The sequence below is a fragment of the Perca fluviatilis genome, chromosome 20 (genome assembly GCF_010015445.1).
Source record: "Perca fluviatilis chromosome 20, GENO_Pfluv_1.0, whole genome shotgun sequence".
Classification (NCBI taxonomy): domain Eukaryota; kingdom Metazoa; phylum Chordata; class Actinopteri; order Perciformes; family Percidae; genus Perca; species Perca fluviatilis.
The window spans coordinates 20,958,248-20,974,928 of NC_053131.1; the positions used below are offsets into that span (position 1 = coordinate 20,958,248).

A 16,681-nucleotide genomic window follows, 5' to 3' on the forward strand; every position below is an offset into this window, starting at 1 on the left:
ATTTTAGGTACAGAAAGTGACATTCTTATTGATACAGATTTATGTATAATATGAATATGTTCCTTCACCTTCACTATTCCTACCTGGACTGGATTGTGTGTGCTGTTTTGCTATGGTTATGGGAATTCACACACTCAAAGCATCTTTTAGTAATTCAGCTTATTTTTTAGTGTGCATGTGTGGCATGTCAGCATGCTTGCAAAAGGAGAGATTAATATTTGTGGTACTGACTCCTGCAGGTTATTAGCAGTAGCCTCAGGTTCTTTGAGACTGGAATAAATATCTGAACTGCAAAAGAGTGGAACAACTACAGAGCGATGTGAGGAAAGAATAGCAAATAACATTTTTTTGCTACTGAATTTACAAGCATGACTCAAGGGGAATTTTGTTTTAACTACAGCACATTACATCCTCAGCCTTTTATGTTATTGCCCAATAACCTATGAATTTAATTTAAGAGCCAGACCTGCTAAAGAAGGCTGTCATGGACAGCCGAGCCTTTCCTTCATGTGAAAACCTGCCTATTAGCTCCTCTACATCAGACTGGGATACCAGTTAAGAGACTGCAGGGCAAGATAAAACCAGGAGGGAGAAACAAGGCCAGTAATTAATTCATGAAGTAAAACACCAATTTATATGTAGCTCACAAGCAACCAAAATTGACTGAGAAAAAGGAAGACAAGAGCAACAAAGAGGGATTTGAATCATAGTGCTATCTGAGGGGGCAGCATCTATTCCACATGAGTTAGTGCAACGTGAGAGCAGTCTAACAGTTATTCAGCACTGGATCTGCTGAGGATGGCTCCTGGTTGTGCCATAGCCATCTAAGTAAAAGGAAGTGTTTATGAGAGCTTCACAAGCACTCCTCTGAGATCTGCATTTAAAATGACTAATACCTGGTCTGCTTCAACAATAACAGACAGCTCAAGAGATCTGTGTGGCTTGTACTGTAAATGTCTTTATAACGCTAAAGCTTTAAACAACCTGGCTGCAGAAAAAGTAACAAAAGACCAAATGACGCCATAAGGAGCCTGATCTGACATAATCCGTATGAATGTAAAAACAGATGTAGGCCTGCAGATGGCCAATTTGATGGTTAACCAATTCATTACTTTTGCATAGTCATTAGTCTTGCAAATGCAGTCAGTGACTCCTTCAGCTAAGCGTTTGAACTCAGGCACTTCACCCACAGGGCAGCAGAGGGTTAGTATCTCTATTGTGCCATTAATAATGGAGCAGGAGTCCAGCTGACTACCGACACAGTATAGAATGCTAGTCATCTCCAAGCCAACCCACACACACATGTCAACACAAGCGCTGGAGCGTTGAACACAGGTCACTGATGTGTGGCATGTTGAGAAAACAGTTGGAAAGGCAGGATAATTATATGTGTGATGTAACACTGGTTACTTTGCTGCATTATCAAAGAGAAGGTGATTCAAGGTTTGTTTGAGTTACCACAACCCATGGAAAGCTTTCCAATCCAAGGAGGATGCCTTCAAGGACAGCTGTTCAAGTGTGATTGCTCCACACATTTTATTTTTTTATATTTTGGAACTTGTCTACTACCAGGATGGAACCAGGAGTGCCAGCAATCTGAGAACATCACCAAAGAAAGAAATCTTTGAATAATTGTTTAGACAATCTACTGAAAAATAATAGTTAACTTTTCTGATGATCAATTAATCGTTTTTTCATTTATTAGTCATTTATTAAGCAAAAGTGCCAAATATATATTTTTTAAAATAAATATAAATTAAATATCTTTGCGTTTTAGACTTTTAGTTGGACCAAAAAAAAAAACATTTTTAAAGAATCACCTTGAGCTCAGATGAAATTTCAGTGGTATTTCCCCTAAATGATTAATTTGGGTTTGATGATTAACTCCAATGCAATATTCTAGCAGCCCTGCAACTACAAGAGTGACAGCAGTGTAATATCTAGTAGTGAGAAAGACCACCCTTCAATCTGGAAGGCTGGTAAAAAAAAAAAAAAAAAAAAAATAAGTATCTGTCCTGCTGGAGTAATACTGAAGCCCCTACTAACTCCGGGGATGCTGTTGGGTAGGTGTGTGCCCCCTCAAGCTCCCTATGAAGCTAAAACTATATCATATTACATTGCACAAGCACGCACAATGACAACACTACAATATCAATTCATGTCAATTCTGCTGTGGGTCAGATGCTGTCCGAGGTGCTGAAAACAAACTGTTGTGTGTATCAACACTACCTGATTATGTCATCATTGTGCCCCAGGTAAAATTTCTGCTTATGCTCTCGGGTGTTGTACACAACTCCCACACCAGCGACAAAATAGACTATTTCCTTGGCGGCGGTGTAGTACAGGTTGTTGCGGCACTGATGTCCCCGGTATCCGTACACCCACTCCAGTCTCAGGTGGCAGTTGGGAGCAGTTCTGTCAGCCATGTCCGCACTTCCGTGTGTGTCTCTGTGTTGCTATCACGTAGGGTTTCTGATATAGTGTCATTCACCAATAAGGCTTTATTTTAAGCCCGTGTGTCCCATTAGTTCCGTTCGATTTTTACCAATCCAGATAGAGCGTTGAAATTAGGCATGTTTGAGGGTCACGTGAATGTATAGTCTTGCAGTCCGATAAGATGAAAGCCCTCCGTCTCTATTTAAGAAACAGGTTTCTAAGCTGTTGTTCTCATTGTGAGAATCCACTTGTACTTCTTCAGCCCAAAGCTTGCGGTCCTCTTCGACACAGGTCAGAGCTCCTGTCAAATCCTACAAAGATGGAGCTGCACTGTTATTCCACAGGTACCGCCCACAAAGATGACGGACCAGTTTGTCGTCCAATCAGATTCTTTAACTCATCCTGGAGGAAAAAAAGCAGGCGAGTACAATCCATAGACAGTATATAAGGTACAATCCCTCATGGCTAGAAAAGTTATGCTAGGCTCTAATTAAAACTGCATAACAGAATTTAAATTTAACATTAACTCATTGTGTCTTATTGAAAATATCATACTCTGAATGTGTGTGTATCTTACACACACAAATAGACACAAAACATTCCCCTAAGGATATAATTTATGTCATAATATAACGTTACATTCAAAAAAACTTTATTTTTATCTACAGATGTCCCAAATAAATGTGAGTTTTGTAAGATGAAAAGAAACAACAAAACTTTTGCTTCATGATCTTCCTAAATGAGTAATGTAGAAGCTAAGAATTTTATTTTATATTATGATAATGTAATATAAAATAACATTCTTGGCTACTGATAAGCACCAGAAAATACAACTAACTGTTTACTTACTAATTTTATCAGGTACATTTTATATCCATATTCAGTTCCAAGTTTTCAAAATCTCTCCATTTTGAATTGTTCTTTATTAAATATGGAAATTATATTGAGTCTGTTAAGCTGTGCATAATACGATTATCATGAGTTATTTAGAGACATCTGAGTAAGATAAACTATGCCTTTTACACTCTATTGGATTCATACATTTACATTGTATATTACTTTCATTTTATTTTTCTTGTTTCTTCTTTGATATACAGGGCATGATTTATTTGCAGTAACATGTAATAATCTAACTAAAACATGATTTATTAAGCACCGATATATTAAAAAAACATTGCATATTCTCTTTATTTTATTTTTTATTTTATTAGAGGAAACTACGTCAGTAAAGCACCGCCCTCTTCCGCCGTTGCCGAGCGACAGAGAAAGCTTCGGTCTCGCCCATCATCCCAGCTTTGCTAAATATCTTGGTAGCCGATTCTTCCAACCATTTTTCCTCCACAAAAGCAATGGAGGTGACGATGGATCCTTTGTTTTTGGCGTGGAGCTATTTCAGGAAGCGAAAGCTCCAACAATGTTCAGATATTTGCACAAAAATATTACAAGACAACCCGTACGACCAGGTAACGTTACTGTGGTAAAGTTAGCCTAGCGTGCTAGCGATTATCCATTAAGGAAAGCCTGCTTGTTTGCTAACGCAGGAAAGCGGTAGAACCTGAGTATAATCCTGATTAGTTGAGTCTTTATAGAGTATCGTAATTTAATTTAGGTAACGCTGTATTAACTGGCACGTCGTTGACTCATCATGTGCCTTAATTGTTGATGGAAAACGTTACACTGCATTTAATTTTTGTTCTTCCTTGCACCATATTTTCCATTCATTTTTAAATTCCCCCCATTCATTCACATCTGTCCTCAACTTTCTTCTTCTCTCACTAACTCACTGCATGCTGTCTCAAGGACTCCTCCTTAACTATCTCAGAGGTAACCTTGTTCCTCTCTGTCTTCCTTTTTCATCATTTTTCTTGTGGATAGGTCAACATAGATCCTGATTGTAACATGTTCACATCTGAAGCCATCTTTATGATTGAATCATTGTGTGCTTCGTAGGCTGCATGGAGCTTGAAAACCCGTGCTCTTACAGAGATGGTATACATAGATGAAGTTGAGGTCGACCAGGAGGGGATTGCTGAGATGATGCTGGATGAGAGTTCTATTGCTCAAGTTGCACGTATGTTTAAACTCTTCTCAGTGTCAAGTTAAGAAAACAAATAATTCATACATTTACTTAATGGTTAAATTTGTCTAATTAATAAGACTTGACTTTCTTCCAGGACCCGGAACATCACTGAGGCTTCCTGGAACAAGTCATGGCGGAGGTGCCACACCTGCTGTCAGGTGCTGTCTGCCAGACAATGATTGTGTTATTATTTGAAATTTTACCATTGACTTAATTTTCAACTACTTAAGATTAGAATTTTCTTTTCTGAATTCAAGGCCTATGACGCAATCCGGGCGTCCTATCACAGGATTTGTGAGACCCAGCACACAGTCAGGGCGTCCTGGAACAATGGAACAGGCCATCAAGACCCCACGCACTGCAAGCACTGCTCGTCCTGTCACTAGTGCTTCTGGCAGATTCATCCGTCTGGGGACAGTAAGTAAATATGCCTGAAATTGTGTCAGTCTGCAGCGACTGAGAAGCTCAGTGTAAAACACAAATATATTTTTTCCCACCAGAGCTCTTATATTTGAAACACAGAATCTGCCAGGTCAATATAGGCTAACATAATCAATTTTATCTTTCTCTTTAAAAAACAAATATTTGATTTTGTTTAATTTATCTTTGTTTATAGTCTTTTATAATACAATATTCTTTAAATTAATATTGTTAGAGCAATAACGTTTAGTGCACCAGTTTATTTTTAATTGTGTTTCATTTTGCTATATTGACTGTGAAGAAAGCCTGAAGCATTTAGCATGACATTTTGTTTCACTGTTTTTCCAGGCTTCAATGTTAACCAATCCAGAAGGACCTTTTATAAACTTGTCAAGACTAAACCTGGCCAAGTATTCCCAAAAGCCTAATTTATCCAGGGTAAGACTGAGACTTGCAAAAATGAATCAAGATCATTGCTTTTTTTTCTCTTCATGACAAGTAACCATAATTTCCCTTCACAGACACTGTTCGAGTACATCTTCCATCATGAAAATGATGTAAAAAATGTAAGTGTTCAATAAATCTATGTTAAGGAAAGTTCATATTACTTTTTAAGATTGTTGACTATTATTAATGCAACACAAACTTTATATTTCTTGTCCAGGCTTTAGATTTGGCTGCTCAAGCTACGGAACATGCTCAGTTCAAAGACTGGTGGTGGAAAGTTCAGCTGGGAAAATGCTACTACAGGTAACTCACAGACATCCAAATTGTTGGAGCTCAACATTTCTGACATTTAACGAAGTTGCATTTTTTTATAATCTATGTAATGATTAATGTACAGTATCTGACCTTTGCAGACTTGGTTTATATCGAGAAGCAGAAAAACAGTTTAGATCAGCTCTCAACCACCAAGAGGTGGTAGATACATATCTCTACCTTGCAAAGGTTGGGACACATTACCAATTTGTTGGAACAATGAAAAATACTCTTTCCTTAAGCCAAATGTTTGATAATTAATGAAAAACCTTGTGTGGGTTTTCCCTTTAGGTGTATCTGCGCCTGGATCAACCAATAACAGCGCTTAACCTTTTCAAGCAAGGCCTGGACCACTTTCCTGGTGAGGTTACTCTTCAAACAGGAATCGCTCGCATACATGAGGTAAAGTACAGTATGTCACCATGGTCCTTACTATAGAGTCCACTTAGTTCTCTTTCCAGATACAACTGCCAAAATGAAATAGGAAACCATATGTTCTCTTTATACTGTGATATTGTCACAGGAGATGAACAACATCTCATCAGCCACGGAGTATTACAAAGATGTCCTGAAGCAGGACAACACCCACGTCGAGGCTATTGCCTGTATAGGCAGCAATCACTTCTACACTGATCAGCCTGAGATCGCCCTGCGCTTCTACAGGTCAAATAAACATGCATGCTTACTTTATGTAATGTATTGTTACAGTCAGGGCTTTAAATTAACTAGCCAACAAGGCTAGTAGGTTTTAAAAGTTACCAGCCAATCAGATTTTCCACTAGCCACGTTTTTTTCTAACTAACTTTTATTTTTATGTCCTCTGGTTTGTTTCGCGCCATTCCGTTCGCCTTCTCCGTTTCAGCGTGGCTCGCAATCGATACCTCACACTCTAGATACGTAGCCAACGGTTGCATGACATGTCACAACATAGTGTCCATGGGAAATGTAGGTACTAATTGTAGTTCTACAAACAGTGTTGCCGGATAAAGATTATGTTCCAAGCCAAACATACACAAAACCGCACAAATTTATTGTCGGAAAGGAGAGAGAGATCTGGCACTGACTTGTCGTATCATTTCTGCAGCCTGCCGATTCAAACAAACGCAGTGTTATTTGCTTCTTCATCAACGCCCAAATTGGCTAGAAACTTTACAATGTTACTCGCCAAAGTTAATTATTACCTGCATTTGGCGGGTTGGCTGGTGTCAATTTAAAGCCCTGGTTACAGTATATGCAATGAGAAATGATATCCCATCTGTGATTCAATAAGTTTATCCCATTGCTAGACGGCTACTCCAGATGGGGGTGTATAACTGCCAGCTGTACAACAACCTGGGCTTGTGCTGCTTCTACGCCCAGCAGTACGACATGACTCTGTCCTCATTTGAGAGGGCTCTGGCCCTGGTGGCCAATGATGAGGAACAGGCTGATGTGTGGTACAACCTAGGACATGTGGCTGTGGTGAGTTAACAATCCCCGAACATATCCCAGAATGTCTGATGATTTAATAATATGTTACCCCCTCTTTATACGGTTTAGAGTTTGAATAAAATGACTTTTTGCAAATAGAACTCACAAGCTTAGATCAGATACTGTAGATACAAATAGAAGTTGGTACAAAGTGCATGTGTTCTATGTTTACAGGGCATAGGGGACTTGACACTGGCCCACCAGTGTTTTAAATTGGCTTTGGCTTTTAATAATGACCATGCTGAGGCCTACAACAACCTCGCTGTGCTGGAGCTGCGCAAAGGTCGTATCGAACAGGTGAAGATATATCTTTAAATCACGTAGCTTTTATTCCACTGTTCATATATGATATATGAGATCATATTTGTGTTCTTTTAGACCCTCTAATATTAAGTAACACAGACCAATATTTAAGTAACATTACACTGTCACTTAGTTGTTAAATTCAAATGTAGCCTGTATGAAGACTATTTCTTAAATACACCACAGTGTTGATTAGTATTCATTTGAAGGTTACAATTGCACATTATAAATCCAACAAGCTATAAGCCACCAATTAGACCAGTCAAGAGCTGGCCAATAAATCAATTTAGCATTAATATAATGATATGAGACAAGATTATGAGATATATTGCATGAGACTGTAGTTATCCTACAGCCGCACAAACTGTTAACAGAAGCTGAAAAAAGGGCAGGAATAACAAATAAGGTGTCTTTTAGGATAACGATGGAGTTGGAATGGGAGCTATGAGCAGAACTAATATTGTGTAGGGATGTTCGGCTGTCAAACCACACATAAAGTACCTATTGCTTAGTTTTTAAGTTGTTTTAAAAGTTTGAGTGCAACACTGCATTAAACCATGAAGGCTGTTGTTTACATTTTCCATAGAAATCATTACCAGTTATGGTCTTTAAGCTTAACTTAAACCGCTAAAAACTGAGCTAACAAGATGGCAGAATTATATCTTTGCTGTCTGATTTTGGAGATGCCCCTGCCCGTTCCTCAGATGCAACCCTACTATAAATTAAAATAAAATGCAGGCCGTAATTCAAGCCAGATATCTGCTGTCTGTCAAATGATGTAAAATGTGCCATCTGGCATAGATGTGGTGGAGGCGAGCTCTGGCAGTGAAAACTTTTATTTCAGATTTCCATATCCTGCTCAGATTAGGATAATAACTCAAATATTATAATGTCAACAATATTAATGGTTGTCCTGTCTTTGCGCTAGTCAAAAGCCTTCCTGCAGACTGCTGCATCACTGGCCCCTCACATGTATGAGCCACACTTCAACCTCTCCATTCTTTCTGAAAAGGTAATTTATTATTATTTAATTCATCTGAACATCTAAACAATGCAGTAGTTAAAGAGACAAAGTATAATCTCCACATTACAGTCAGCCAGAGTGATGTTTTTGTCTGCTTGCAGATTGGAGACCTTCAAAGCAGCTTCACTGCCGCCCAAAAGTCTGAGGACTCCTTTCCGGAGCATGTCGACACTCAGCAGCTTCTTAAGCAACTTCGGCAGCACTTTGCAGTGCTGTGAGCATCCGAGCAGCATGCTTAGGAAGCGAGGTGTGGTTTGAATAATCTAGATGTCAAAGACAAGAGATATTTCGCTGTGGTGTTAGCTATCAGGCTTCAGAACAAAAAGGGTCTTAGCAGATTAGTTGGCAGATTAGTCAGACATGGAAATCTACAAATGGGCATTAGTTTGGGGTTTGTATCGCGTTGGAAACATTCTGCGCACCAGCGTTGAATTTGGATGTTACTGGCTTTGTTATGGCATGTCTGTTCGTTTGTACTTTTCTCCCCATTCTTCTTTAATCCCTCTGATCCACAAGCTTTGCGTTTTTATTTACACACTCTCTGGTCACTGGTAGTTCGTTTTTTTCCACACGAAAAGGCCAACAAGACAGACGTTTAATATTTAGCTCCAGTGGTTAGGTTAACACTTACTGGTTTTCTAATAATAAATGTCTGTGAGATTTGCAAGCTTAATTTAACAACTCCATGCTAACTGACGCTCTCAGTGCTGCTTTGGCACGCAACATATGACTTGCAGGAATGTACAGTTTATGTGACTGTATGTGTTTTCTTGATAAATTGGTTACCAAGTGTACAGATCTATATAGTAGTAATTCATTTGTACATGGTAAAGCTAATATTAGTATTTATTACAGTAAAATGGTTAACTTGTATTTAAAGTTAATTTCATAAATCAGATGTATTTTTCATATTATGACCTTTCTTGCCATTGACAATATTGACATGACAATAAAAAGATTCAGAAGATGTGTAAAAGTCTCCAAAGCTGAGTTAATTCTTCATTCAAACAATTCATTGAAAAATAAATCTGATTAAAATTACATTTAGCTTTCAGAAGAAGACTGTGGTGCCATTTGGCAAATCCATTTCAGTTCATAATTGCATGGAGCATCATTCCAGGACATAAAAGGGTTGCTTCTGGGATATGCAGCTGCACAGTCCTCATTGCCCTGGTTGTTGGGCTCTCCATCATTCCAGAACCTGAAACAGATGATTGGTTGTTGAGCCCTAATAACCGCTCTGCCACTGGGTGTATCAACTAATTATTAGTTACTCATTGATTTTGAAGCATTGTATTACAAATGGAGGTGCGCCACAGCTGTCAGTATGTGAATGTGCTATCACAACAATGCCTTAAATCACAATATGTGACTCCGATGAGTTATCTGTTTTTTTAGTATGTACTGTACACGTATGAAACTGTTACCCCTCATTCAGTGTTCTTCCATCCACCCATTTCCAAATCCCTTCTTGCTCCACATCTCTCAGTCCGATCCAGAAGCCACTGATGCTTATTTCTCTCGCACGGTCTTGATAGTTATTTATCAAGTTACTTATCGCCAGCTGCCAACATCGGAAATGTACACACACAAAACACACACACACACACACACACACACACACACACACACACACACACACACACACGTTAAGTACATTCATTTATCTTGTTTGGTTCCATGTACCACCAAGCTCTTTTACTGCTCAGAAACAAAATGTAAAGTGTTATAAAAAAGAATTACAAAAATGGAATGTGTTGACTAAATGTTGAGTCTTACGTGTGTCTCTCTGCTGTCTATCACTGCCAAGTCACCTCCTCGTTTTGTGCAGAACTGTCTGGCTTCCTGCCATGATCTGCGTGACATATTATCAAGGAAAGCGAAGTAGTAACACAAGGAGTTCATGAAAGTCCATCCTGGTAGACAGTGTCTGCAGCCCTCCTCTGTTGCCAAAGAAAATGGAAACGTGTTGTTGGTTGGGGTGGTTTTGTCAAAATAATTATATAATTATACCTTGATAACACAATCAGTCAAAAAAAAAGAAGCTCTCACTAATCATTGGGATGTGGGACTTCAGCGCTGCAATTTCCAGTTGAATTTTGTCACTCAGCTTTTCATAGGATTTGTGTCTTTTATTCTCGTGTTCAATCTCCCACTTGGTAAACTGCTGCTGACTGATCTCGCTTGCCAACTGTTTCTTGGCTTCGTCCCTGCTTTGGACTGCATCGTTGTAAGTAGCCTGCAGTTTGGCCACCTCATTGCTGATGTCCGTTATGTGCTGCTCATCAGTAAGTTTGCTATCTGTAAGTGTAGTGTTACTCAAATTATGTTTTCTCAGTTTAAGTATTTTTTTAAAGCACAACACTTTTTACAGTTCATGTACAATTACCTAAGGTATAAATAAAACAACAAAACATGAGCACAGGAGTAGGAGCAGAAAAAAATTATTGAAAAACATTTATATATTATCCTTATTGATGATCAGGCATCTTTAACATTTTCACAAATACATTTCTCAGTTATTTCACTTCATTCTTACTCTCTCACTCTTGCTGTTATTTAAAGAGCTGAAGGTGGAGGCCCTTGTAGCCCTAATGTGAGTACTGACAGCAAACTTGATATACGGTAAAATATGTATTTTTACTTTTGTTACTTATATTGTGATATTAATACTTTTATTCTGTAACTTGTAATATTTTAAATGCAGGACCTTTAATTGTATTTAGAATTAGAATCACCTTTATTATTATTATTAGCAAGTAGCCTTTGTGTACACTGACTCTTTTTTTTTATTGTTCTCATCATCTATTTACATTACAGCTAGGAACAAGGACATTAAAACTGGACAAATAAAGGTAAGGAGTATTTTTACACTGTATTTTTACTTAAGTAAAGTATCCAAATACTTCTTCCACCACCACAAATTAATTGTGAATGAGATGTCACCACATGGCTACCTAACACTTCGATATCTTCACAATATATTGTAAATCTAGGAGAGGGGTGAACAGTGACTTACAATAGACTCCCAGGCCAATGTCAACTGCTAGTAGAATGACAGCAAGCACTGCCAGGCTTACTGTAAGCAGTTTGTAATGATTCCCAATGGATTCAGGTCTCAACATGGACATGGACACTACACAGAGAAGAGGTGGATCAATATCAGAGGCATGAACTGTGTAACACTATCAGTTCAATATTGTCAAAATAATGTGCAGACAGTTAACAAAAGGTAAAGGAAAAACCTCAGTACATGAGACACTTTTCTTTTGATTTGTCCTGCAACATTCTAAAGATGGTATCGATAATAATCAGTGGTTGAGCTATACAGTGATTTAACAGCATGCGCTTTTAGCAAAACAAAGATACATGTTAAAAATGGCATAGAAATTCATACAATGTCTCCAGCCCTATTTTAGAATCTGGTACAAGTATGAAAGAAAAAAAATAACAGTTTAACAGATTCTTGTTGATGTGCACAGTCATTTATTCACTTCTCATTTACTATACCTTGTTGCTTCTCTTGGTTTGAGTAGAGAGTGTGCTCATCTTCACTGAAGTCCTCTTGATAAATCAGTTCCTTATATGAACTATCATAAATGCCAACTGAACTTTCTCCGTCCTCCATTTTGACTGTTGAAATGAGAGCAGTCTAACCTGATTGTCTGGGAGAGATTATTTGTTAGGACATTGTCCTGTGTGTGTGTGTGTGTGTGTGTGTGTGTGTGTGTGTGTGTGTGTGTGTGTGTGTGTGTGTGTGTGTGTGTGTGTGTGTTTGCATTGCAAACAGAAAATCAAGTTCATTTGTTAAATATTTACATGGGGTGCTGGTAATTTGAAGAGCATTGTCATTTTATTTCATTTAATTTACATGGCAAGCTTTTTCTTTTATATAAGACTGGACATATGATGCTATATCAGATCTGTTTTTATGTTATGGTTATGGACTTACAAGGGAATCAAAAAGTTATGAGCGGATGTGCGTAGTAACCAGTGTTCTCGAGATTTTGGCAACTACTCTATGTACACAGATGTCTTTAGTCTGTAGATGTCTGTCTGAAGTGTAAACCCTAAAAATGAACACATACAACATGGATACCAATGTATGGAGCTGCAGTTTGTTTATTTGAAAGATTTTGCATTGACAAAAATGATTTGTCCTGTTATTGTGATTTCCACTTGAGAGGTTTAATGCTTAGCTTAGATCCATCTCACATATCCAGTTCAATAGAAGGGCAAGGCAGTTTGCATTATACCATGGCCTCTCATTGGAAAAGTAATTAAAAGCAGCACAGTTCCCACTCAGAGGTCCATCATGGGTAGGCTGTCCAGGTCTCCAGTACCTTGAAGACATCGAAATCATTCAGAGAAGAATTAAGTTCCACTATATTTGTTAGTCATGATTATATTGTCACAAAACTAAAGCAATCAATAGTACAGTAAGCGTTAACAGTCCGTGAGATGCTTACATTGTTTCAACCTCAGTCACATTGTTAACCCAGACCCATGTTCCCGCTGTCACTACTTTAGTGAGGCCGATCCAAAATCCGTTCTGCCACCACAAACCACTGCTCCTCAGCTTTGGAAAGTTGTCACTTATGAGTTGCTGCAAAGCAGACACAGGAGTTGATATTGCACATCAGGTTTTTAGTCATATATATGTACTGTATGATCAAATAGACTTTAAAGGCTAGGAACCCCCCCCCCCCCACCACCACCATTTAGCTTCTTACACTGATCAATGGGGTAGACATGAACCCAACATTTTCTCCCATATACTATACTAAACAGAGACATGAAAAATGGGACTTTATGGGACTGTAAAACATCAAATGAAACAAGTATTTGCTTAGAAAATTATACACATAGGACCTAAAATTCCAATGAAACTAGAACAATTTTTTTTATTTTAGAGATGGAAACCCACCTGCTCCTCCAAGTTATTGATCACAAGTAGGTCGCCTCCTTGACTAATACAGTTTGCTCTGCTATCCAACCAATTCTTTTTGGAGTTGGACACATGGTGAGAAAAGTAATAGCAGGATGATTTAAGAAGACTCCATCCTTGTAGACATCTACCACATGATTCCTCTGTTGCAACAGGAGATTGGAAAAAAAACATTTCTTATGATAGGCTGTTTTCTTTCTCTATATAATCCGTAAACCTGTACAATGTATGTGGATAAATTGTACAGGTTTACATCCTGTATTCTATTTGGGGGGAGGTTAGTATGGACTGTTTGTCACCAAAGACAGGTTGGAAGTCTGTCTTACCCATGATAGTTTTGTTAGACTGCAGATTTGTCCTCTCTGTCTGTAGGGTCTCAATCTGTCTCTGAAGGTAGTCAGCGAGGGTCTTAGTCTGCGTCACTTGCAACTTTAGTTGCCGATGGCTGCCACGCTCTTTCGCTAATTGTGCCTGGGCCTCCAATTTAGCTCTGATGATATCACTGTGGTTGCGGAGATAGTTCATCTCAATGATGAGGGGTGTAGCAGCTAAATGAGGATCCAGAAGGTAATTGGCTTTGGCACCTGAGGCATAAAAACTTGTTGTAATAAAGAGAAAGAGGAACTGTGGCAAAATTGGTGTGTGAAGTCAAGATTGTTTTCTTGCCGTGCTAGCAACACTATGAGGTAATGTCTGTCAGTTGGTCCACCACTGTGGTTCTTACTACTTGAAGATGTTACTTTTGGCCTCTGGACACTAATGATGGTCATTTTTTTTCTCTATTTTGTGACTGTATTGCATTGCAATAGGGCTGAATCAAATCACATGAATCTATTCGCTGCTTAAAAGTGTGTCTAGATGCAATAAATCATTCATTGCAAATCGAGACACACATCAAATCTGTCTCAGTGAAAAGTAAAATGGCTACTGGATCTAGTACATACCTGTACAGCATTTTAACTGACACAAGGTTTTCATACTTTAGAAAAAATAAATTTAGAATGCAATTAATTCCTGCAATTGTGAATACAAATTCTAAAGAAGAGGACAGAAAATCAGCTGTTTTCTGTGAACTCTCCTACTTACAGTAAATCCCAATGACAACAGCAGCTATCAGCAGAACTGCATTCAGCAGACCCAGAGTAACCAGTCGGTGGAGTGGAAATGCAGATCCACCTCTCTCCGTAAACAGACCTTGATGAAGTTTTAAGTTAGACACTCCTAATAAAATTAAGAGCATTGCCATGGACTGTCTTAACTTCTAATGGATTACAGAGAAATTGATGAATATGATTTTACAGTTAAAATCATTAGAATATATTATGAATTATATTTAACAGTGTTTTACATACATTTCAAAGTCACTGAATGAACTAAAGTTACATGTAGTCTGTGTGAAAAAGAAAAGAAGTAGGACATTGCTTAGAAACAGCAGAATATTTTATTTTAAAGTTGTACCTTGTCCAAATGTTTGATGGTGAGAGCCTGAATGCCCATTCGTGTTGAAATCTTGAGAGATATTTTGTTCAAATGACATTTCCTCCCTTTGTTCTGACTGTGAGTTCTCCATTATACTGGTGAAAGTAGTGCCTATTGACCTGTTTGTCTTCTGCTTATACCAGTGATAAGGCGCATGTGTGTTTGGACCCTGGTCTGGATGCTAATTCCTTGTATGTGAGGATTATAGTTGGTAAAATATTAGTCATAAGGAAGCTTGTGTAGCTTAACCTCTGATTTAAACATTTATTTAAATATTTTATTCAGTCCAAAAAATAATGCTATTATCACATTCACTGATAAACCTTATAATTATGGTATTCTTTCTCATATTAAAAAGATGCTAAGTCATAAATAGGAAATACAGAATTCAAACGGATAATACATTCTTTCCTTCTGTGATTGCATATACTTCCCTATTATTCTGTATTTCTTTGCTGAAGTTTTACTGCATTGTACAACTGTTAACCAGAGTGAACTAAGTCAATACACTTTTATTAACTCCCATATTGACAACAGCAGAGCATAAATCTATCTTCACTTCTTCCGTTTGTATCCTTCACAATAAAAGCCCAACTTAAATTCACTTCACATTTCACTAAGAGGAAACGTAATAAAATAGCTAATGACATTTTTTTTGCAGACACTAGACAGCAAACAAAAGCCAGACACTATATCGTATTAGGCTGCTGTGAGCACTTCCAAGCAGAATGCAGAAGATAACGTTATCTTGGAGGCTGACCCTCTTCTTCTGGGCAGGGCAGCTGCCTCAGTCTCACTCAGACTCACCCTGGGTCAGCTGTCTGTATGGGTCTGTACCATGGATGTGAGTGATTCCTGTTACACAAGTTTTCTTGTGAATCTTGCACGAAAGGATCATGATGCTGGCACTTCAAGCCTTCATTTTGGGGAAGGTGTGTTTCTGTTTATGGCTCATCTTTGGCTTACAAAATGTTTGCTGGCTGTACCATGCCACTAGGTCAACCAATGTGAGTTTCCCAACTGGCTCTTTCCACACCTTCATAAAACTGTGATTGGAAGATAAAAGGTCTCAGCCATGGACCCAGCTACCTCAGAGGTTTCAAGGTGGCCTTGGAGTAGTTTTTGGGGACAGCCTGTTCTAAGCTGTGGCATTTAGTTTTAAGTTCTTAGGTGTGACTGTGACAGAGGATTTGTCGTGGGGGAAAACCATCGCCTCTGCCACAGCGAAGGCCAAACAGTGCCTCTTCTTCCTTAGGAAGCTAAGGTGGGCAAAACTGCCCCAGAGACTCATAGTCGACTTCTACCACTGTGCAGTGGAGAGTGTGTTGACCTACAGGTTACTGGTATGGTTTGCTGCCTGCACAAGCGCAGAGAAGGAGGCCCTACACAGAGTGGTGAGAGCTGCAGGAAAGATCATTGGGGTCGTCCTCCCAGACATTACAACTGTGTACACCTTGCGCTGCATGAAACGAGTGAAGAACATCCTCCAGGACCATTTACATCCAGCCCATCACCTCTTTCAACTGCTGCCTTCTGGGAGAAGATATAGGTCCATCAGGGCCAAAACCAGCAGGCTGGCCAACAGTCTTTACCCCCATGCAGTCAGGTTGCTTAATGGACATACTACCCCCCCATTCCCCATCGGACATCCCTTTGTGACATGTCTCTGCCCATACACCATCAATACCTGTGACCTGGACATTACATTGCTGCAAAAATACTACAACGATTTATCAATTGCACCATGCACTTTAATGGACAT

At 38.7% G+C, this 16,681-nt stretch overlaps 4 protein-coding genes across 14 annotated transcripts in view; 1 reads left to right on the plus strand and 3 right to left on the minus strand.

The window, feature by feature from the left end:
• The window catches only part of eml5 (EMAP like 5), a 37,545-nt gene extending 34,768 nt beyond the window's left edge, over positions 1-2,777 (minus strand). For 5 of the 7 annotated variants that reach the window (XM_039785742.1, XM_039785740.1, XM_039785741.1 and 2 more), the window contains exon 1: positions 2,230-2,774. In XM_039785742.1, the coding sequence (XP_039641676.1) occupies positions 2,230-2,426 (197 nt within the window). In that variant the 5' untranslated portion in view covers positions 2,427-2,774. Of the gene's footprint in view, positions 1-2,229 lie in introns of all 7 variants that reach the window. The other 2 variants (XM_039785744.1, XM_039785743.1) reach the window with 1 other exon arrangement.
• Positions 2,778-3,687: 910 nt separating this feature from the next.
• On the plus strand, positions 3,688-9,459 carry ttc8 (tetratricopeptide repeat domain 8). Of its 2 annotated transcripts, XM_039786853.1 has the most exons (15): positions 3,688-3,899; positions 4,237-4,260; positions 4,387-4,507; positions 4,611-4,674; positions 4,774-4,933; positions 5,285-5,374; positions 5,458-5,502; positions 5,601-5,686; positions 5,797-5,884; positions 5,987-6,097; positions 6,219-6,358; positions 6,982-7,156; positions 7,340-7,462; positions 8,397-8,480; positions 8,594-9,459. In XM_039786853.1, exons 1-15 carry the CDS (start codon positions 3,786-3,788, stop codon positions 8,708-8,710), a joined length of 1,542 nt encoding a protein of 513 aa, XP_039642787.1. In that variant the 5' UTR covers positions 3,688-3,785; the 3' UTR covers positions 8,711-9,459. The 2 variants fall into 2 exon arrangements, with proteins under 2 accessions (XP_039642787.1, XP_039642788.1); XM_039786854.1 differs by lacking the exon at positions 4,237-4,260.
• Positions 8,474-12,172, minus strand: LOC120549748 (CD209 antigen-like). 2 transcript variants are annotated; one of them, XM_039786857.1, is made up of 7 exons: positions 12,003-12,172; positions 11,512-11,628; positions 10,545-10,793; positions 10,272-10,435; positions 9,920-10,056; positions 9,535-9,693; positions 8,474-8,755 (listed from the first exon to the last, which is right to left on the minus strand). In XM_039786857.1, the coding sequence occupies exons 1-6, from the start codon at positions 12,118-12,120 to the stop codon at positions 9,537-9,539; spliced, it is 942 nt and encodes a 313-aa protein (XP_039642791.1). In that variant the 5' UTR covers positions 12,121-12,172; the 3' UTR covers positions 8,474-8,755; positions 9,535-9,536. The 2 variants fall into 2 exon arrangements, with proteins under 2 accessions (XP_039642791.1, XP_039642790.1); XM_039786856.1 differs by having other exon boundaries at positions 8,737-9,693.
• Positions 12,173-12,596: 424 nt separating this feature from the next.
• LOC120548840 (C-type lectin domain family 4 member M-like) lies at positions 12,597-15,053 on the minus strand. 3 transcript variants are annotated; one of them, XM_039785353.1, is made up of 6 exons: positions 14,899-15,053; positions 14,527-14,661; positions 13,767-13,988; positions 13,420-13,583; positions 12,962-13,098; positions 12,597-12,835 (listed from the first exon to the last, which is right to left on the minus strand). In XM_039785353.1, the coding sequence occupies exons 1-6, from the start codon at positions 15,008-15,010 to the stop codon at positions 12,688-12,690; spliced, it is 918 nt and encodes a 305-aa protein (XP_039641287.1). In that variant the 5' UTR covers positions 15,011-15,053; the 3' UTR covers positions 12,597-12,687. The 3 variants fall into 3 exon arrangements, with proteins under 3 accessions (XP_039641287.1, XP_039641285.1, XP_039641286.1); XM_039785351.1 differs by having other exon boundaries at positions 13,767-14,024; positions 14,899-15,049; XM_039785352.1 differs by having other exon boundaries at positions 13,767-14,024; positions 14,527-14,634; positions 14,899-15,048.
• Positions 15,054-16,681: the final 1,628 nt, after the last annotated feature.